The 22,166-nt window shown below is 43.3% G+C and overlaps 1 protein-coding gene across 1 annotated transcript in view; it reads left to right on the forward strand.

Annotated features, from left to right (window-relative positions):
• The window catches only part of TMEM132D (transmembrane protein 132D), a 209,901-nt gene that overhangs the window by 44,575 nt on the left and 143,160 nt on the right, over positions 1-22,166 (forward strand). Inside the window, exon 2 of the mRNA XM_008634130.2 lies at positions 5,513-6,353. Within this exon, the coding sequence (XP_008632352.1) occupies positions 5,513-6,353 (841 nt within the window). The remainder of the gene's footprint in view (positions 1-5,512; positions 6,354-22,166) is intronic.

A 22,166-nucleotide genomic window follows, 5' to 3' on the forward strand; every position in this document is an offset into this window, starting at 1 on the left:
TAGGGAATAATGGGATCACTGGAGACTTTAAAATAAATAATGCCTTCATAAGGAAATGCTCAGTTGGAAGAACAAGTTCATCTGCAGGGCAGAAACACCCTTTGGGCCGTTCCTGTGCATTGGAGGCAGGGGGTCACCACCACGCTGTGTCTGTGCTAGAGAAGGGATGGCTCAGGTTCCTGGCATCTGTGTGTGACAGAGGTGTTCCACAAGAGGGTGTGGTGGCTTGGCGTGGGTTGGGTTGGTTTTTGTTTATTTCCTGTGGGTTTGGGGTTTTTTTTCATATAGCAGGGTAGTGGAAGTCTACAGGAGAATCTGACTGGTTTAGTCCTCAGCCTCCCCTTAAAGTTTGCCACTGTCATAAAGCTGCTGGCAATAAAGCAGAGCAAGCCCTTAATCCAAAGTTTCAAAGTGCAGTGCCAGTGGTTCTAAGGAAACTGAAGCTGCCACAAGGCTGGCCAGAGAAGGAGCACAGGAAGTCATCCTTATTTGTGCTTAAGGGCTGTGGAGGGTGCTGGAACCTAAGGAGGGAACATGACACACAGCCTACAAATCCTGTAGGATGGGAATGATCCTGCTCAGATCGTGGTGTAACACAGTCTGAATCCTCTCTGTCCGCTGGAAGTGACATCAAGTGGCAGAGCAGATCATCCCTGTGTTAAGAACTGGCTGAGTTACACCTGGGGAAGGGATTCACTCTGTTTATAGCTTGGCTTTACAATGCCTCCCTTTGGAGCATTAGCAGATTCAGCCACTTAACTAGGTGAAAATGGAAATACCTTAATTTTTCAAAAGTGAGCACGAAGTTTTATTGGAACAGACATCTCCTGTGACATTACATTCCAGAGCTGAAAATATATCACACTAGCAGATTTTTTTTTTCTTGATATTTTGGCTAAAATTATTTCAATTCATAGTAAACCAATAAGAGCAGAAGTGTTCAGAAGTTTCAAGGAGAGCAGCTGAAACGAACTAAAAAGGTAAATTTTTTGGCCTTACTGAAAAGAGCCACTTATCTCAATCCCCAAGATACAGCAACAAATTCCATCTATTGCATTACCAGCCTGAGCCTGCAGCTGGGAAGGCAATTTTCTGAAGAAGTTGTTCCCTTCAATCTACAAGAAAAACACAATTTGCTTTTTTTTTTTTTAATAGTAGCATTATATAATTGATTGGAAGAGTTTTATCTCATGAATGCTGGATGATTGTGGATTGAACAGTTTTAAAAATAAAGTAACTGAGGGCTGAAATCCCAAGGATCTGGCAGTACAGAGTGAAGTTAGTGGTCTGGCAGATTCCTTCCATTTTCTGGAGCCATGGTCAATAACTTTGCAGTAAAACTGAGCTATGAGGAGTGTTTCTGTCACTGGCTGAAAGCTGCTGTTCCATGATACCGAGAAAGAAAGACTGAAGATTTTTGGCCAGGCTGCAGTACAAATTCATGGCTTAATGAGGAAAGCAGTGTGACTCTGGAAGGGGAATGCAGCAAGTGTACAAATGGCATGTTGAGGGATTGATGCACAAACTTTGGCTGTGCAGGAGCAAACTGAACACGTTGCCTTTTTCTCAGATGCTTTCAAATTCACTGACCTACAAATTGTTTGCTTCTTCCATCAATGGCAAGTATTTTTTAACCAGTATCAGCCAGAGGAAGATTTACTAAGGAGAGAGGAAAGAAAACCATCCTATGACAACATCTCAGGTGGTCATGATTGAAATCCTCAACAGACCCCTCACAGCATGAGGGGTCAGACACAGTCCTTGTTGCAAGAGATTGAGGAATAATGCTCCTGGCATAAGCAACGCATCAAAATCAGGTTTTATTGGTTTCCTTCACACTGCTGGGGATCATCTCCTGAAACCAGAATGCTGTGAGCAGCTCCCAGCTGAGGTAGGGTGGCTTCACCAGAGCCTGGTGGAGCAGTTCCTGCATTGGGGGTCAGCCCTCAGGATTCTGGTGCTGTGGGGCATCCCTGGCTCTGCTCCTCCACAGGAATCTGAGTTTCCTCTGCAGTGATTCAGCTTAAGGTGAACTGTTCTTGCAGCTTGCACCACTGATCAGTTCTAAACTGAGTGCATGTCTCTGGGTTATGGCTTAAACTCCTCAGAGTTTTAGTCTGGTCCCACTCTGTGCTGTACATCCACACAGAATTGGCAGGGCTGGTTCATGCCCTGCACTGCTGCACTTGGTTATTCTGCTGCCAGGGTCTCCATGTAGAGAAGTTTTCAGACACAGTGGCACAGTAAAGGTAAATTGCAGTTAATGAATTTATTTATTTTTTTTGTCTCTGTTGCTGGTTCCTTAACAGCACTCCAGTTCCCCCTTCTTTTTGTTTGACATACTTAAAGTGAGAGTCACTGTGTCATTCTTGTCTTAATTATTCAGGTGGGTTATTCCAGTGGAATTTTGATTATGATGGTGTAGATGGAATGTAATATTTAGGACAGATTATATAATTTAAATCTTTAAAACACCACTTCTATGCTGGGTCTATAACACACAAAATTGTAATCTTCTGCAATTCTGCCTTTGTAAAAACATGCATAATTTTTACAAAAATAGTTGTGGTTGTAATTAAAGATGCTGATAGTTGTTTTTGTTTTTAATTTCCTATCCTTCAGAATCCTTAAACTTTCATGGTCAAAATCCAGATGGTGCTGTAGAGCTCAGTGTTGCTTTTGAGCCCTTTTTTTTTTTTTCCTGTTTGTGCTGATTAGAACTCTCCCCAGATAAAAGTTTAAAATTGTTAGAATTTTTGGCCTTTGGCTGTTTGGAAAAATGCTGCTGGCTTCCAGCACAAGCCAGTTCATATTCAGTGCACGTTCACAGCCTGGTGGTGGGGGGAAGGACACCAGTGAGGGACCAGTTTGCCACTGCCCAGAAATTTAAAACCAATGGACCCTGCTCGAGCTGGTGAGGCTGTTTCCTATTTTCATAGGCAGTTCACCTTCTCTTTTTTTTTCCCCCATTTGTGTTGCTCTCCTACTCTTCAGAGTCATTGATTTAAAAAATCTGAGGAACATTGTCCTGTGGAGATGGGGAATACAGAGGGAAGGTTTTTAATCCCTCACATTTAAGCACTAAAATAAATGATTAAAAAATTATGAGGTGAAACACTCTGTTAATTTTAATATAAAAATAATGTACTTCTCCCTGTGGAATGCAAGGGAGGGAGCTGCAAGCAAAATAAGGGGAATAAAAGAATGGAATAATCTAAGTTCTTTGATGCCTTGCTGTGCTTTGCCAAGATGTTGGGAGGAGAATGAAATGAGTGTGGAATTTATAAATGGGGCAATAGGTGGGGAAGGAAGTATGCTGGGTGAGCTGAGTACAACAGCACCACAACAGATCCTGCCTTGGGGCTGGAGAGGAGAGCTCCAGCCCTGCAGCTCAGTGCCAGCAAAGCCATCGGGGCTGGTGGAAATCTTTGTTGGAGGATTATCCAGAAAAAGGTCTCTAAAAACTTCATTTGCTCTCAGTGAGTATCTAGAGGAAGAGTGGGAGCTGAATGCTCTAAAGACTAAGGATAAAATGAAGGGTATTTTTGTGTGTAAAAAAGCTCTGCAATTTACTCTTTATTTAAAAAGATCTTTATGTAAGATCTAAGATGAATTTGCCACCTCTGGGGGAATCACAGGATTTCAGTCTTTTAGTGCTCATGCAGTTTACTGTCTCATATGTTGATGTGTTCTGGGGCCATTTTCCTGATTCTTCAGATAGATTTTATTTCCAGTTCTTTGGGGTTTGAGTAGACCTTAATTAAACTTTTTAAAGTAAGGTTTTATTGCAGTTGTTTATTGGAAGAGGAATTCCACTTTTTAAAGATGTGGAGAAGGATTTTGTGAAGCTGTGAAACTCTTCTGCAATCCTCTCTTCCTGGCCTCTTTCATTGTGGGATTGGTTCCTTCTGAGTGATGCCCACTCTTATCCAGCGTTACTTTGTTCTGGTTTGTTGCTGGTTTTTAGGTGTTTTTCTGGATTTTTTTTTAAGAAGTCAGCTGATTTTGCTTTACATCTAGAAAGTCTTTTGCTCCTTTTTCTAAACTTCAGTTTATTGTTTTGCATTGTGTTAGGGCCTGGAGACCCTAACCATGATCTCAGCCTTTGGATTTTAGGTGCTGCTCCTACATAAATAGTAAGATAAGTGTCATGTTTGCAGTCTGCACAGACAAAGGGGAAGGGGAAAGAAACAGTAATACCCTTTATTTTTTGGGCATAGAACAGCAGTACAGGAAAAATGACTTGTCTGATGTTGGTCAGAGTGGATTGCGATACCTAGATGGAAGATTCATGGTTAGGAGTAACTGGCATCAGTTTAGGCCACCACAGTACTCATGAGCATAAATATTTAGGTCAGATGCCAAACAAAAAAATAAAGACTACTAAAGCATTTGTGAATTAGAGCTTGAGAAACTGGGTTGTCTTTGAATGCCATCTGTGGTAAGCCTTTGTCCCCTTTCTGAATAAGGGTAAGGATTTGAATTTGCTGTGGGGGGAAAAAAAAAGGCAATTTATTTCATAATTAGGGTGGAAGATGTGAGCCTGAAGGTCAGCTGTTCAAACAGGAAAGGTGATACTGTGTTTGCATCTGTATTTTTTAACAGTGTGTCTGTCTTTGTTCTTCGGGACTGACAGTTCCTAGAAAGGATGCAGAGCTTATTCTTTAGCACGATAGCCTGCCTCAGGTGATTGCTGGATGGCACAGTTACAATGGGTGCCCTGCAGTGGGAGAGGCTCAGTGTCACTGGAGATGTTCTTTGTGTGCAGTGATGTAGAGCCCCCAGATAATGCAGCTGTATTAGGGGACAGTGTAGGGTTAGGCAACGACAGCAGCACAAATCCTGAAGGTGATTTACAGAAAAAACCCTCGACTCAGGGATAAAGTGAAATAGAAGGGACTGTAAATTGGGTGCAAACACAGCTCCTTTTGAAGTCCTCGAGCACCAGAGTGATGTAAAGAAGCTGTTGTGTAAATTGTGTTATTGTACTAACTGTTTTTAAAGTGAAATTCAGCCTTGTGCAGGAAGCCTTTTAGAGTCCATGTATTGCCTGAGAGTGCTGAAAAGGTTGAAGTGAGCTCTGAGTGGTCCATTTGCAGCATTTGGTGTAAAGTCATTGCCTTGGATTCCTGTGCAGGTGAAGCTTGCTGTAATGATCACATTGGTTTAGATGTGCCTGTGCAGTGATCTGGGGTTGCTGCTGCTGACTGGGTAATTTTGTTCTCTGATGATAAATATCTCTTGCAAGTGAAGATGTGACCTTTGGCATGTGTAAACCTACACAAGCTACTTCTTTTAATCTGGCTGTCATGCAGAATGTGTCATAAACCATTGTTTTCCAAGCTGATTAGATAAATCATCATCTACCTAGGCCACCTCTGCATGGACTGATGAGGTTTATTGCCACTAATCCCAGCTGCAGCACTGTTGATGCCCTCAGTAAAGTCAGTGAGGTTATAGCACAGCATGGCTTGAATATTTGATCCTTTAAACTCTCCTTTCCTTTCAACAGTGACTGAGAGCCGAGGGATCCTGGAGAGCATACAGAGATTTTCCTTGCTGCCAACTTACTTGCCTGTGACCTATCGTATCCACAATGCGGATGTTTCCTTCTTTCTGAAGGAAGCCAACCAGGATATTATGAGGAACTCCAGCTTGCAGTCCCGAGTGGAATCCTTTCTGATCTACAAATCCAAGAGTCCGCCTGTGTTAAACGCCAGCTATGGACCTTTTTCCATTGAACAAGTAGTGCCCCAGGACTTAATGTTGTCTTCAAATCCCTTTGGATCTACTAACAAGTTCTCCTTTAACTGGAAGCTTCAGGCCTACATCATGAGCACCAAGATCTACCTGAGCAAGCCCAGGGTGCAGGTGCTGTTCTACATCGTGGGCAGGGACTGGGATGAGTACAGCCCCTCGGAGCGGGGCAGCTGCCGCCTCGGGGGGGACCTGGGGCTCTGCGTGGCACAGCTGGAGCTGCTGCCCAGCTGGTTCAACCCCCCCACGGTGGTTGCTGGCCGTAAGAAACAGATGGACAAGTCTGAAGGGAGCCCCGTGGAGCTGTACTACTCCATCCAAGCAGGAGATGAGAGAGGGGAATGCGCCAAGGAGGATGTGAGGAAAAGTAACGGGATCCGATCGGGGCGCAATGACATCGATGAGTCAGGACCTCCCCTGCAGAGGATTGGAAGTGTTTTCCTTTACCAGACACATGCTGCCCCTTCTTTAACTGAAATGAGGTTGGATAATAACGTTGTCATCCAGTATGCACCAAAGACTGTCAAGCAAGGGGACATTTTGACTTTCCTTGTGTCTGTTGCTAAGAACTCGACAGAAGATCAGTTCACACTGAGGTAAGGCTGTTTTGTGTTTCCTTGGTACCTTACAGTTTCTCTGCTCTTGGAAGTCACTTGCTCTGTATAAATTGCCTGACATCCATTGCTGCTCTCCAGACGTTGTACTGCGGTTGGTTGACTCAGCATTTCTCATGTTGTTCAGTCTGATATTGTATGAATTGTCTGAGATGTGATCTCCTGGAGTGAGAAAGGCCTTTTCTTGAAGTTGTCCTTCGAGGAATGCTTACAAAAATTGAAACGGTAGAGCTGGGATATATCTATGTACTAAGAGGAGATAACATCTGAAGTCCTGGGAGCTGGAGTTTCCAGTTCTCCTAATCTCTCACTGGACTCATGTTGAGATTAATGAAGCTTAAATCTGCAGTTATTTATAGGAAATGAGCAAGAATTGGTTATCTAAGTAGGATTCACATGCTTCAGCTTCTCTCTCCAGCTTGTTGTGAGCCTGGTTCTGTATTACGGGATGTTTGAGGTTCCTAAGAATTATTGATAGACCAAAACAATTGCTGACAATGAGAAACTCCCTGAGGAGGGGTTGGTTGGTGTGTGAACGTAACATCAAGTGCCACATGGATTCACCTCATCCTGCCCAAGCACTGAGGTGTTACACCAGTGCAGTACAAGGAGGACCAGCAAGGGCTGGGCTGGGGCACACAGAGCAGATGTGTGGTGCCTGCAAGGGGGGCTGTCCAGCTGTCATCTTTCCAAGCTTGCCCTGTGCTCCAGCACTGCAGACGAGGGTTGTGTGGCTGACGTGTGGAAATCCGTGTGTGCAGAGATGGTTCCGTTCTTTTATCCCTTAGCAATGGCTTGTGCCACCTCTTCCTGAGCTGGAGGTAAATGTCAGACTCTGGCTTCTGGGGATAAGCTGATTTGTCTTAGGTGTTTGTCCTAGAAATGGTGGGTGTTGCCAAAGCTCCCCAAACATTCCTCTCAAAGAGCATGTGCATTGTGGGAGGGAGCAGTGACCTCCCCTCTTCAAGTACCACACATCTGGAACTGTGTTCATAAAACAGCTGTGCTGAGCACTGGAGGTGCTGGGAGCTGCCACCTAAGAAATCACACCCTGCTGTGACTTGAGATGAAACTCCTTTCTCTGGTGGTTACACATCTCACATTTCAGGGCTTAAAATGGGGCAAGGCCATAAATGGAACATTGTTGAACTTGGATGTCTGCCTTGGCCTGGAGCAAGGAGTAACTCAGAGGTGACACCGCTCACCTAAGTAGTAAGAGCTTAACAGAGTAATTTTTTTTCCCCTCCCCTTCCCCAGGAAGGTTTGCGGGGGATTTCTGGGGGAAATGGTTTGCCCTAAAATCAGGACATTTTTCCTTTGCAGGTGTGTGATAATTATAAACTGAGTAACCACAGCACTTAGCTGCTGACTCAAGGTCAATTATTTCTTTTTCATCTGGTGGAAGACAAACACCTCTCCTCACCGCATCAGTTTCTCACTTTCTGAGTCAATCTAAGATTTAAATTGTTTCCTGAGTGCTGATTTCAACAATCCAAGTTCCTCATAGCAAGTGTTCAGGGATATCTTGGGATATCTTTATTGTCTATACTGATGACTTAGAAGGGATCGCATCAGCAGACACGGGAACTTCTACTACATTTGAAACTAGGTGGTTTTTTGAATTTGAAAATATGATGTTTATATTAAAACCATTTTTTTTAATCTAAAAGAGAATTAAGGTAAAAATGTTTATTGTTTTTACTCTGTAAATGTAGAGTCCTGGAAATCTCACTTCAAAGCATCTCTATTTCCATGAGCTGTAATCCATTAGAAGAAGAGCTAGTTACAACCATGATAATTATGTTACATGTAGGTTTATTAAATTTTCAAAAACCTTGCTTTGTTTAAATTAGGATGAAAACTCAGCACCTGAACTTTTAAAGAAGGCTTCTAAAATGAATTTTCTGAAACAAAAAGGAAAAGATGTGTTTGAATTGTAGCTTTTTATTTTGAGATCTAAGGGATCATAAAACAAAAAATAAGCTAAAAATAGGGAGCGAATATCAGCTCAAAATGGAAAGTGTGGCACTCTTGTCTTAAAAACAGCACTTTGCTGTTACCTTTTAAAAACAAACTTTTGTAACTTCTTGCTGTTACTCGTGTTGCTTTCTTGAGTTTTGATTTCTCTTGACCTGCTTTTCTGAGAGAACCTGGCTGTCAGGCTCTAACCTGCTGCGGTCCAGAGTAGTTATAACATTGTTTAACTGTGCTTCCTCTCTTTGATCTGGTTACAGCATCCCTAAGGCTTTTTTGTTGGGTTTTTTGGTCAGAACTGTGCTGTGTTCATCCCTCCATGATGTGTTCTCCATCCATCTGGTCTCTTCTCATTCTGATCTCCTCTCTGATAGAGGAAAAGGTCCCTTCTCCCTTCCCCCAACGTAACTCTTTTATGAGAAAAATTGTATTAATTTTTATTTCGAAGTTCTGCCTTGAGTGGCAGCAAGATTTGGAACTGCATTCATAAAGTGAGGCCAGGGGCTGCTGGCAAAATGCTTTTACCATTGCTTTTGCTCCAGTGGACTGGAAATTACGGCTTGAACAGATGGAAAATATAGGATATACGGGTCAGAACAGAAGAAACAGACATGCAAAACAGCCAAAAGTAAAAAATTACTCATCACTACTGAATATTTTTGGTTTCAGAACTATTATGTTCAGAGTAAACCTTATCCCCTTTCTAACAGGAAATTGTCTTCAAGGGGAGCCTTCTAAAAACTGCTGAGTACTAAAAGATGTTGGGAAAGGTACCTTTGGTTTTTATCTTGTGCTGTTGTTCTGCACAAGGGAAGATTTAGAGGAGTGAACATGAAACTGATGGACTGCTTTTAATTTCGTGAAAGAGTTGGACCATAAGAGCCAAGGTCTAGGTTTTGTTTTTTAATGAGCTAGGGAAATTAAAAATATTTGTCTTGACTCTGTATGGGTGTGAGAGAGAGGAAAGGAAGGAGATAAAATATAGATCGTGGGTAAATATGGAATATTGCTGTAGGTTGAAAGCTTCAATTGGAGCACTGGGCCTTTGGAAACAGAGTAATTTCTCAGCTTCATTCAGCACTTGCTTCCCCTTTTTCATCATCTTCTCACCTTCCCATGTGCTGCTGGCCAGGGAAGGCTGAAGGCTCTTCCTTCCCATCATGGGTGCTGAAAGTTCCTGAAGTTCATAGAAAATATCCCAGTCTGTTGTGTTTTGCTTTTTTTGCTCCAATTTCATGATACACATATTGGAAACTGAAACTACAGTGAGAACTTTATTTGAAGTGTTTTGCTGAGAAAGGAAAACACGAAGTATAATTTCATGTCAGTCCTTCCAAATGCTTTCAGCAGTTCAGGCCTCAGAGCTCTGCTGTTACACAATTCCAGTTTCTGTTTGCAGCAGTTCCTGCTGGTTATTAACTCTGTGCTGTTACAGACATTACAGTCAATTTGTGCAGGGGTGCCAGTGTTTCCCAAAGTTAGGAACAGGAGTTTTCTGAATCCACACTGTAGGTACAGTTCTGGTTTTTATTAGCTTTTTTTAGGCTTTGCTGGGCCTAATAAACATAACCTTCTATTTTGTTTTAAAGTCAACAGGATTGATACTTTCTGCTTGCAGCCTTTTAAATTTGTTTTCCTATTTCTGGAGATGAATCAGCAAAGAAATTATAGAGCTAGAATTGCCTTAAGCTACTGAGTGTCAGCCCTAGAAATATTCATGGGTGAAAAAAGCAGCAGCTTTTTTTTTTTTTTTTACAGTTATTCAATTTATAATTATATTTAGTGAATCCTGTGTGAGGAAATGACTGAAGGTTGTGACAGAAGCTTGTAAACCTCAAATAGTTGGGGAAAGTAAGGGTTTTTTTTTTATAAACTCTCTGCTATTTCTTCATTTGTAAACCTGAGTTGGGGGTTGGACATCTGTAGGTACCAGTTTTATAAACGATTGAGAGGCTTTGTGATTTCCCTCTGGTATTTTTAATATCTTCTTTCTGATGATAAGTGTGGGAATACAGGGACTGGTGTGAAATTGTGGTAGTGAATAAGCAGTGCTTATTGATAATTGGGAAAATTTTCCCCAAAAGGCCCCTAGAGTTTATGGTACATGAACTTCTCTTATTTGCTGTTTTATCTAACAATCAATCGATAATAATCCAGCAAACATGAAAAGGGCTGCATAAGTACATGAGGGGAGCAGAGTGGAGATCATTAGCACTCAATTTATACAGCAAGGAAATCTGAACAAGACTGGCATTTTATCAAATTGTTTGCGTGTTCTTCTGGTGCTGGGCTAAATCAAATCTTATTCTTAGTGCTGAACCAAATCATATTTAAGTAGCAGAAACAATCAGGGAGTAAGTGGTGATCAGGAAGGTTACCAGCCACATAAACTCTGTGATGAGATGGGCTTTTCCCTAGGCTGTAGATGATGTGGCTGTTTCATGGTACCCCAACCCTGAGTTTGTAGCTCCTCTGCCAGACTGAGAAGAGCCCTATTGTACATCTTTTACTCTTCCTTCTATAGCTGTGGTTCTGTCGATTAGACAGCTCCTTCCACATCCTGGTTTGAACAGCTTCTAAAATCTTCTCATAAATGATTCCCCCCCCCAACTGATCTCGTGGCCTACTTTGGACAGTTTAAAACCTATGAGAAAACTAAAATATCTCTGTTTCTTCTGAAATACAACCTCTACATTTCAGCGATTTCACTGCTCAGTCCTGATGTAAAAATGAGGTTGAGGTAAGCAGGAGTTAGGCACTGTAACCTAAGAAGGTGAAAGTCCTGTGTCTTCATTGCTTCATCATAATAAATGTTCTCTGCCAGTGTGAGCTGGCACAGCGCTGGCCTTCCTGCAGCAGGGCTGAGGGGAAATCACCCCTCTGCTGCTGCCAGGGGAAAGGCTTCTCCAGCAGACTCCTGGGTTTTCTGCTGTGTTCAGCACACTGTATGAGCAGGAATTAACTTTCATAGCCTGTTTATGAGGTAGTCAAGCAAATATAATTTTCTCCATCTTATGGGTGGCAAAATAGCTTTCCTGCTTTCTTAAGTGACTTGCTAATGGCCCAAAATTGTCAGTGGCAGTGTGGAGACAAGTGCTTAAGAACTATTGACTTCTAGGGCACTCTATTACCTCCTGTTGCACTTGCAGATTATAGTAAGAAGAAAATAGTTCCTTCTGTTAAAATTATTCCAGTTAACATCCTCTGCCTTGAGAATCAACTCACGTTGACTGAGCCGGTGTCAGAAAACCGAGAGACAGATCCAGCAAACCATTACTCACATGAGTGGCCTTTGCAGCCGGCTGTTATTTCTGGTTTATTGCCTTGCAGCAGGACCCAGGAGCTGCAGTTGCACTCCAAGGCCTCTTATCCTCCTCTCAAATCCATCGCAGAGCCTGATCCAGCCTGGGCAAGGCGTGGTTGGGCCACCGATGGATTGAAGCAGTGTGAGCGGTGCATGGGTGCTCTGCTAGCAGGCACTGGGGTGACTGGGGTGACTGCCTGCCCTCGGGGTCCCTGCGCTGCAGGGTCGCTGTCCCAGTCTTGCAGGCAGAGACTGGACAGGTTTATTTTGCTTGTCCTGCTGCAAGGGCTCCGTTTGCCTCCGTTCTGCTCCTGATCACTTGGAAACTACAAACCTTACAGGAATGGGAGCCCTTTGACACTGAAGCTGCACTGGTTGGGATTGCACTTCTGGCTTGCTGATCTAGCACTTCAGAATTATTGTTCTGCTGCATTCTGGAGACACTGTAAGATTTAGCCAGGGAAAACTATTTTTTCAATATAACTCATTAATTTAGGGAGCTGAAGAACATTAGCAGAAGTCAACTTAACCTGTATTTCCCAGCTATAATCAAGTTTGATTTGTTGTTGTTGGTGTTTTGTTTAGAAATGGGGAGGTTTGGGGTACTAAAAATCCCCCAGTTTATGGAATCGGTGTCTGAGTGTTATTTTCTTCCCACGGAAGTGCTTAGTTCTCAGTGGAGAACACATTAGCAGCTCCTTTGTAGTAAGAAATGGAGCAATATGAAAGAGGGCTGTCAGGGCCTGCTGGGTAAAGGCAAGACGGATGGTAAGGGTGATTGGCACTGACAGGGTGTGAGCTGCCGTGTTTGCAGGTGCTGCTCCTGCCATCCATCACACTTGGCCCTGATTGTGGAGATGTCAGCGGGATGCGCTCCAATCCCGGCTGGCTGATGGAGGGGAGCGGGCAGGAGGGAGGGGCTGGCCAAGGGCAGTGGCTGGAGGTGTGCGAGCACAGATAACGAGGCGTCAAACACTGGGGCTTGAAATAACACACAGGGCTCTGCTGTGCACACACTGCCCCAGAGCTGTTTGATCTGCGCGAGGATTTCTCACTGTTGTATCAGCACCGGGGGATTACACATCCAGCACATGATGAACATGTCCATTCCAGTTCCTTGCACTTTCCTAGTTACTGCTGACAAGTTCAGGAGCTCTCTTTTTATCTATATTTTGGTGCCTGAGCATGTAGAACATTCTTGTAAAACTTTGGGTCAAAGAACTTCCTTTCTCTTCCTCTGATATTCTAGTAAAACATGAAATCTCATCCAGGTAAGGATTTTTCCTGTTTCCAAAGTACTTTTAAAAATAAAGGCTAAGTACACTGAGGAATAAGACATTTAATGGGAGGGAAAGTAATGTTTGATTTGAAATTATTGAAATAATTTGACTTTTCAGTGCTGCTTTCACATTTTTTAAGGGTAACATTTATCCAGGATGAACACACTCATATGAAATGCATCAGGCAATCTCAAAGTGTATTTTTGATCACAAAAAAATAGGAACGTTAGTTTCCCACTTCTAATGGCAAATCTGAATTCTTTTAGATTTTTAAGGTTTTTATTTAAACAGATCTGACAGATCCTTGTAACATCTGTGTGTAAAGCCGTGGTAATAAATTATCTTGTCACTTTATCAGATGCCAGTTTGCACAGCATCAGTCACTTTTCAGAACAGTTTTCTCTCTGCTGGTCCCTCCTGGAGCCCGTCCTGCCCGGTGTTCACAGCCCTGAGCAGTGTCTCACACCACAGCACCGTGTCCTGCAGTGAGCCCTGACTCCCTGATTAGCTGCACCTCTGTCTCCTGCCTTTGCACCCCTCAGTGCTGGTTCTATTTCCCAGCTTACTGCTCTGTAGTGTTTGTCACCTCTCTTTTTCCAGGCTGCTACATCCACACCCCCTTCCCATGGCTTGGAATTCCTATGGGAGTGGAGGGAAGGGGAGCTGCTGCTACAGAATCAGTGTTGGTGCTGGTTGATCTCTTCACCCCCATCACAGAGAATACCAACAATAAATAACCTAGGGTAGATAGTTCATTGCACAGAGTCATTGATCTGTATTATAGTAGATAGAATCTGATCTAAATCTATCACAAAATGGTGAAACTGAACCCTGGCTGCCAATGCAGAAGTTTTGCTTTCAGGATACCAGAACTGCGCATGTTGGACATCATTGGCCAAACTGATGTGGCCCTTGAGCGCTTAGTGCAGCGTATAATCCACGGTGGGTGTCCTTAGGAGCTTCATTTCTGAAACCCAGGATCAGTGATCCCCTTATGTACATATTTAGTGGCAATAGTACAGGGTAGAGTTTGTGTTCAGCGTTGGAAGGTGACACATCTAGAGCCTGCGTCCAAACCCGAGCGCTGTTTTGTTTGCATCAGTTGTTTGTTGAGTGCTCTTAGAGTAAAGGCTGTTACATTCTCCTGTTCTCCAGGAACAAGAGGGCAATTCTGCCGTGTTCCAACGATGACAGCGTGCTGGGTTTGGTGCCACGTGAGCAGTGCTGGGCACAAATCTCAGCCTGTGTGAGTGGCCGTGCTTGGCTGCACTAAAGTCAGAGAATTGAGCTCACAAAATCTGCTGTAGCCACTTGAGTGGTTCTCTGACCTGTCCCTGTGGTTGTGCACTTGGCTGATGTAAGCAGGACAGACATCTGCTCTGAAGTAATGGAGGGACACTTTATTTCCCTACTTATTTTTAATTGTGGTCTACCTGTTCCTTCCTCAGCTGTGCCTGGTGAACTCTGGTGCATTGTGCTGTGTAAAGGCTTATCAACAAAGAGATACCTCTTCATAAACCTTTAGATCTAATGCCTGAAAGCTCTGAAGGGTTTGGGTTTGAGGATTGTCATCCTTTTGAGGAATTGTCTATTGTAGGTATTCATTACTCAGGCTAACAGATACTGAAAATGGCTTTAAATCACCTGCTGGGTTTTTCCTTGCTTGTTTGCTTTATTTATTATTTTATTTCAGGGATAGGATTCTGAACTTTTAGAGCTCATCTATGAGGGCTTTTTTTCCCTCTGCAGCTAGAAGCGCTAACTGACTTTGATTTATCAAATAAAAATAAATTAATGCTATGTTGGGAGACCCTTTCTAAACCATGTCTGCATTCTAGATTTAGCTGAGACAGTAATTGCTTTGCCAGTCTGTAGTTTGGAGCAGTCTGTAAACCCTGAAAGAAAAATGTCAGTCATCAGCAGCTGAAGCCATTGTTTGTGGAGAAATTTGAACCTAGAAGGAGAAAGCCAATTTTGAATGCTCCCACCGTAGTTCAGAGAGGTGTTTAAATAACCATCAGCCCTTCAGTGGGAGGGGGAAGGAGGGGTGCTGTGGGTGTGTGCGTTGCTGAGAGAGAAAGGAGCTGCAGCCAAGAGAATAAACACCAAAGCTGCTGCAAGGAACAACATAAACTTGTGACAGAGTTTCAGCAAGAGCAGCTGTTGTATGGGCCTCTTTCATTTGTCCTGGCTCTCTTGGGCTGAAACACCTCCTTGTGGTAATGCAGCCTCTCCTCCAGGCCCATTCCCAGCTCTGGCACGGGGGCTGGAGAAGCAGAAACAGCTCCTTTGGGAGCCAGACTCAGCACTGCAGGGTGATGCTCTTGGGCCAGGGGAGGCACAGAGAGAAGGGGCAAAGCTGGGATCTCCCCCTCCACGCAGACAAGGGCTGCCTGAAGGGGCTGGGCTGTAGCACTGGATCCAGTGCGAGTTCTGGTGGTTTTGATTAATTTTCAAAGCCTACAAAAAGCTCTCAAAAAGCAGCTTGTTTGTGACCATACAGATGTTCAGTCTTCACTGAAACGTGGTAAAGAAACCAAGCTCTAGGACCCAACACCTCTGCAGTGACTGGGAGCTTACTTTGGGGCATGCAGGGTCCTGTGCAGGTTGGCAAGTTTCAGGAATTTACTGTAAGTTTCCCAGTATCTCTTAAAGAAGAAATGGTGGGGATTTCCTTTATTCTATTATTCTACCTTCTCGACCCTTTTGTTAGAGGGAATATATTATTTCAGTTAAAAATTCCCAAAGTGAGATATCTGCAGAGAAAAGTTTTATGCATGGCTTTGAGATCTTGTAATAATTAGGTGGATAAAACAACTTGGAATGCCTGAAAAATCTCATTATTTAGCTAGAGATGTTTAGGCTTTCTTAATCACCTAGAGCTGGTGATACTTTTCAGCTCTGAGGGAAGATAGGAAGTGCTTGGCTGTGCACTTTTTGGAAAATAGACTTCAAATCTCAGTTTGGGAAGGTTTTAAAATAGTAAGCTGTTCACCACAGGCTTGCAAATGGCTGAACTAGGACCTGGCTGAATAAATAAGTTGGCTGCAGGGAAAGAATTGAAAAAGGAGGAGGGAAGAAAGAAGGGCATTCCCCAAGATAAATTAACATCTGTGAAATAAGACACTTCTAAATGTATGTTAATGGCCTAAATGTTTCCATATTCAATTAAGTAATAAGTCCCAAGTTGGCAATATCATCCCAAAACATTCATTTACCAAGCCAGGGCTCCACTGGGAGAGCAGAGGCACCATAATGAACTGATGTGGGCAGTAGGACATGATAATGCCTACTTCAGAGGGAATTACCGCTTTCAAAATGCAATTTACAACAAGAATTTAGTTGTTAGAAGAGTTTTTTCCCCTCTTCATTATGACAGTGTAATTATGACTCCAGTGGCTCAGATTAATTTTGAGAGGAGTGAGTTACCAAAGCTTTTGTACTGAGTGTTCTCAGGCACTTTGAGTACAGGACTGAGGGCTGTTCTCTGATAAATAATAACCAAGTGGAAGTTCACATAGACAGCAGCCTCCTTGCAGCTGATCTCATCCTCCTTCACTCTGTCCCACCTACAGTGGGCTTCATGTGCCTTTTTTTCTTGCTGTGTATTATTATTTATCAGTTTGATTTAAAAATCAGGCCAGTTTGACAGTAACTCTAACGAGCTCTGACACAGTGTTTACAGATGTTGATTTCCAGATGCTGATGCAGCTGTAGAGAACAGCCAGTGTCACCTGAAAAGCTGTCATGTGTGTAGAGCTGTCTGTGTGGCTGGTGGCTGCTTGTCACTGGGTGTCGAGTACTGGCCACTGTGAACAGACTGAATTTTCTGGAGCCACTTCTTCAGAACAAGTGGCTCAGTCCCTGTGGAACTGCTTCCAGAACTACATATAGATGCTGTGAAGGATGCTTCCAGGGGCTACTCAAAGCCACAAGCAATGTATTAAGTCATTGTCTGGGTGACAGTCTTTCACTTCAGCCTCTGAACATGAACGAGTGCATTTGAGCACGGAAACAATCCTTGATGTTCTGTGCTCCTCTGGCTGTGTTCAGGTTTTTGTTTGTGTTTTCAGGCCAGCCAGGCACTCCTGGAACTGCTCTGAACAGACTCAATGTTTGTTTTTCTTCCTCCACTGTCTTAGGAAGAGCTTGTAAGGATGGCACTTGGCAGAGATTGCTCTGGCCTTGTCAGACAGAAAGTGGCTGGGTGTAATGTGCTTTTTTCATCTCTCTGAGAGGCACCAAGAGATTGACTGTACATTTGTTTCTTAAGACAGTATTGGCAAAATCTTTTTCAATTATGGCAAACTTCTCATTTTCACAGTGTGGCAGACCTGGCTTTTTCCAGAAGCTGAGCTGGGTGTGCTGGAGCCTGCAAAGACGGCTCAGGTGAAACAGAGCTCTCTGCTCTGGTGAGGCATTTTGTACCAGCCTGAAATAAACAGCTCCAATGGAATGCGAGTCCTTCGTGCACCGCTGGCACTGTCACAGTCTGACAGTGACTGACATCTCCCTGAGCAGGGCGAGGATGCAGGAAGTCATTCAGATCACAGCTCGTCACTGATGGGTGTTCGTTTCCACAGGTGGCTGCAATACCACATGAAAGTCAGGGACTGGTAACTCTGAAACCATGCCAGGGACGTCTCCTGATGGCTCTGGATGTCACTTGAAAAAAAAACCCCAAAACAAAACAAACTGCATGTATGAAGTGTAGAATTCGTTCCTAGAGGTGCTGACAAGAAACTTTAGTAGTCGAAGCTTGGAGGACTCCTTGGAGGACTCCCTGAATATGCTGCTGAATGTGCCAGGAGGCTTTGGAAAAACTAGAAATGATGAGTATGGGGTTATCTGATGATTTGTATTGTTTAAAACTGAGTAAATGCTAAGGCAGAAAAAAAATAGATCAGAAGGAGTTTTGCACTTACAAGATTGATTTTATCTTTAGGTTTCATAGTCTTTTACAAAAAAATCTCTGACTGCATTTTACAGTCAAGTGAGCTGAAGCAAGAAAGAAAAGTGAGGCTGAATTGCCCGGTGTCTACAGGAGAGTTGATCAGTGGTACTGGGATCTCACAGCCCCGTTTGCTGTATTAAACACACGGGCAGGGTTTGAAGATAGGTCAGACAATACAGGGGAACAGCGAGGGAGGAATTTTTTCTCCTTTTGTGATTTAATAGACTCTCTTGCTCTGTTTGCCCTCTGAGGGAGCCAATAGATTTAATATCCAATTTCTCTCATCTGCTATCAGAATGCAAATGTGATGGCAGATGAATATACTTTCAAGAATACTTAACCTAATGGGCATGTAAAGCCTGGTAATTATCAGTTGTTTGTCTCCTCTTGGATAATGGTTTTCAGTAATAGGCACGTACCACACACTGAGATCTTGGTGTGGGCCAGGGACAGATTCCAGCACAGCTTCTCCTGCTCTGGCAGTGGAAACAAACAAAGAAATGCAACGCACTCATTGCATTTGTTCCATTTTCAGATCCCTGTGAATACCAATTGGAATACCAGGTTAATAACCAAAATGAGCATTTAATCCACCTTTGATCCAGCACGTGTAGCAACAGTGACAGGCTGTCCATGTTGTATGTGCCACGCAGGCAGGAATGTTGACAGAGCAGGCAGGGCTTTGTGGCTGATACAGAAAGGATACAAAACCTTCAGTTTCTGACCCTCCCAAGCCCCATCTTGTATGGAAAAGAAGCAAACAAGAAAAAGAACTCAGGTTCATTAGTCTCAAATTTGATAACAGTGATAAAAGATTTAAAAAAAGATAATGGAACAGCAACAGACAAAGTAGAAGTTGAGGCATCGTCTTGCTCCCTAACTGCACCACGTTAAAGCCATTTGGAGCAATGAGCTGTAGTGGCCTGAGCTGGACTGGGAATAAATGCAGCAATTTGTTGTATTTCATAATACATGTTTTCATTAAGACCACCCTACTGTGCCACCATTTTTTGAGACTTTGTTTCTCCTCTGTGGACTGAAGTACTTCAGCAGAGCTCAGATGTGGACTCATAAAGCTGTTATCAATCATACGTATTCTCCAAAGTGAGAGCAAATAACAAACTGCTTTCTCCTAGGGCTGAGGTCCCAAGAGCAGGGACAGAGTGGAGAAAGGGGGCTCAGAGATGCTGTGCTAGTGAAGGCTTCTTCCAGAAGCAGCCTGTGCAGGGGTTGCAGTGCAGGTTTGGGCCAGACTGAGTGGAGCTCACACTGGGCAGAGCTGGCTCCACTGCGGAGTCGCAGGGTGGTCACCACCCTCCTGCTCACACACATTCCTGGAGCACAGGACTGAGTCTGACTGACAGGACTGCCTGCCCAAGCTCCCAGGGATGGGTGAGGTGGTGCTGAAACTGCAGAGCTGCTGCTTTTGAGTCAGGTTTCCTCTCCTTAAAGCTCCAGCTGTGAGGGGTTTATGAAAAGAGAGGCTATATTTTGTTTTTGTAGACATTTCTGGGGACTGCAGCGTTCTACCTGGGGCTGCGTGACAGTCTAAGAGGTGTGAAATTTCTCCCTGGCATTAGAAATACAAAAGAAAAGTCACAGCCATCACTTCAATTTGAACCTTGGCAATGAAGGGACGTCCCATGGAGCGTTCCCTGGGAGGGTCAGGCTGTCAGCCTGAGCAGGGAATGGCTCTGGCAGCCACTCACTGATGCTTGTGCAAGAACTGCTGCAGAGGAAGGCTGGGAGCTGTGTGGTGCTTCGTGTCAGGGTTTCTTTGCAATGCAAGAGGGATTCATTTTGTCTAAAAGGAGCTAGAAAGTCTAATTGAGCCCGTAAATGTAACTCCCCCACGACTCTCTTAAAAGTTAGGTGCAGTAATCATGGATTTTTCAACTGAGCAATACAAAGTTGAAAATGAGTTTTTAAACACACTGCAAAATGTGTTTTAAAAGCTCTATTTTCTGAGTGATTAGCTCTCACTAAATCTGTGTGGCAGCATACGATCAGTAACAAGCCCAGCTCGATTAGAATCCTCTCTTATTTATGACTGACCAATATAGACTCAGCTGTCATCACTTCACTCTTACAATCTGTTTTCTAAATAAAATCACAACTTAACCATATGCTTGACAGAATTATGTAGCAGCTTTAGTGTGTTTATTTTTCACTCTGCTGTGTACATCAGTCCACACTCAGTTTGAAAGTCTGTTCTTTATTGCTGTTGTAAACTCAGCTGGGCCATTCATAGCCTGTGGGTATTCAGAGAACAGGAGTTTAGAGTCACATTTGTCCAATGATGCTGCAGAGGAGGCAGCATTCAAAATCCTTGAAAGATGCGTTGCCCTTCCTTCACAACAATTACAGTTTAAAGGTCTGAGATTTAGAGGAAATTGTTTGATGTACCTGTCTCTTTTTTTCCCCTCTTATTGGCAATCAGTATTTCTTACAGGATGAAACAGGATCAAGTTGTTCAGATGTTGGGCTTCTCTTTGGCTCGGCCAGTGTACAAGCAGAGGCTGGGTACCTGTGCCACAATCATTTAATCTGTGCAGAATGTTATCAGCTGTTTGGGGAATTAAAACCTGGCCAGCTGCCCTGCAGAACTCAGCAAGTGACCACTAAATCTGTGTGGTTCCTATGGAAGGGTTGGCTTGAGGTCAAAAAATAGACATAAACAGAGAGAGAAGACAAATGTATATATTTCAGTTCCAATAAATTGGACTTCAGTACCTGTCAGAATTGCTCTGTATTCCTTTGGAGCTGAAAACTGAAGCTATTAAGCCAAAAGAACTGATTGCCTCAAATCCTAATATAGACTGGGGAAGAGGAAAATGGTGCTGCGCCCGGGTGGAAAACGACACCTCGCTGTGTGCCAGTCACCCACGCACACCTTGCAAATGGAGCCATTAGGGGAGAGAGCTGAGCCCAGACAGGATCTGATGGCGGTTGGCACCTGAGTGCATTTTGTTTGGATTATGGGGTTGGGAATTTTTTTTTTCTTTCAAGTTCGTGGGCAATGCTTTTAGAGTGTTTTCCAGCACCTCCCTGACTTTGCAGCCAGAGCCAGTTGCTTATTTGTGGTGCTGTTCCCTTGGTGTTGAGGAGCTCCTGAAATTGGGTAATGGAAAAAGAACATGTCAGGGTGGAGACTGCAGAGTTGGGAGTGGGATTTGCATGGGGACTTTCTGGTGTTGAATGTTACCAGTGAAGGGCTGAAAGAGCCGTGAGCTGATTGCTCTGCTCGTCAGAACCAGCAGCTGTAGGAAGTGAGGAACTGCATACAGGGGGTTTTCCTTTCAATATGTCAATACATCTTTTTAAAATGAGAAATATTTTCAAATATTTCAAAGATCATTTAGAAAAATGTATGAATGTGTACCCTACTGTTTGACAGAGACAACTTGGAAAATGTTATCAAAAATAGCACTCTTCTTCAGAATTACTGTCTGCAATATAAACCTCAACAAATCAGACTAAGTTCATCAAGTACATCACAGTAACACAGATAAACACCATACCAGACACCCTTGGAATCCCAAAAGCCTTCTACTTACATGTCAGAATTGAATTAATAATGTAGATGCTGTTTGTATTCTGATATTAATACATGGTTCTGAAGCAGAACTCAAGTCTAGAGTTCTTCTACTTAGTTATAGGGAATTTAAAAATAGGTTTATAAAGGGAAAGGTGAATTTGGTGAAGTGACAATAATTTCAGAACAACAAAATGCTTATCCATAATAGATACAGTGCCATCTCCCCTCTGTTCCTTTGTGTACGCTGAGTACGCCCTTCCTTTTATCTTAGGTAAATTATGCACTACCTTGCGCTGTCAGGAGTTGTACTTACCTTTACTAAGCACTAATTAGTAACTGCATGGCAAGCTCCTGTTTTTAATGATCTGGTAACGATGCAGGAGGGATTGGACAATAGCATTAGAACAGCTCCTTTTCTGTGCTATGCCAACTGGAGACAGCCCAGGGAATGCTTCAGTGGATACAAAGCCCTCAAGAACATCCTGTGGCTCAGGAGATACAGATCTGCCTGGGAAGAGGGAACTGCAGCAGTGACAGGGAGAGACCTGTGTGTGGTAGGTGAGCTCAGGTACAGCAAATCACAGAGCAGAATTTTTGGTTAGTTGAGCCAATTTTGGGGAGCTTTATTCCCTTAAGAAAGCTAATAGCTGTGGTGCCTCTCAGGGTTTAAAAATAAAGGGTGTCTCCTGTTTCTGTGGGAAATTTATAAAATCAATTATACACGTCTGGTTTCGAGGAGATTTAT

This window comes from Corvus brachyrhynchos, unplaced genomic scaffold (genome assembly GCF_000691975.1).
Source record: "Corvus brachyrhynchos isolate BGI_N302 unplaced genomic scaffold, ASM69197v1 scaffold114, whole genome shotgun sequence".
NCBI classification, from domain to species: Eukaryota; Metazoa; Chordata; class Aves; order Passeriformes; family Corvidae; genus Corvus; species Corvus brachyrhynchos.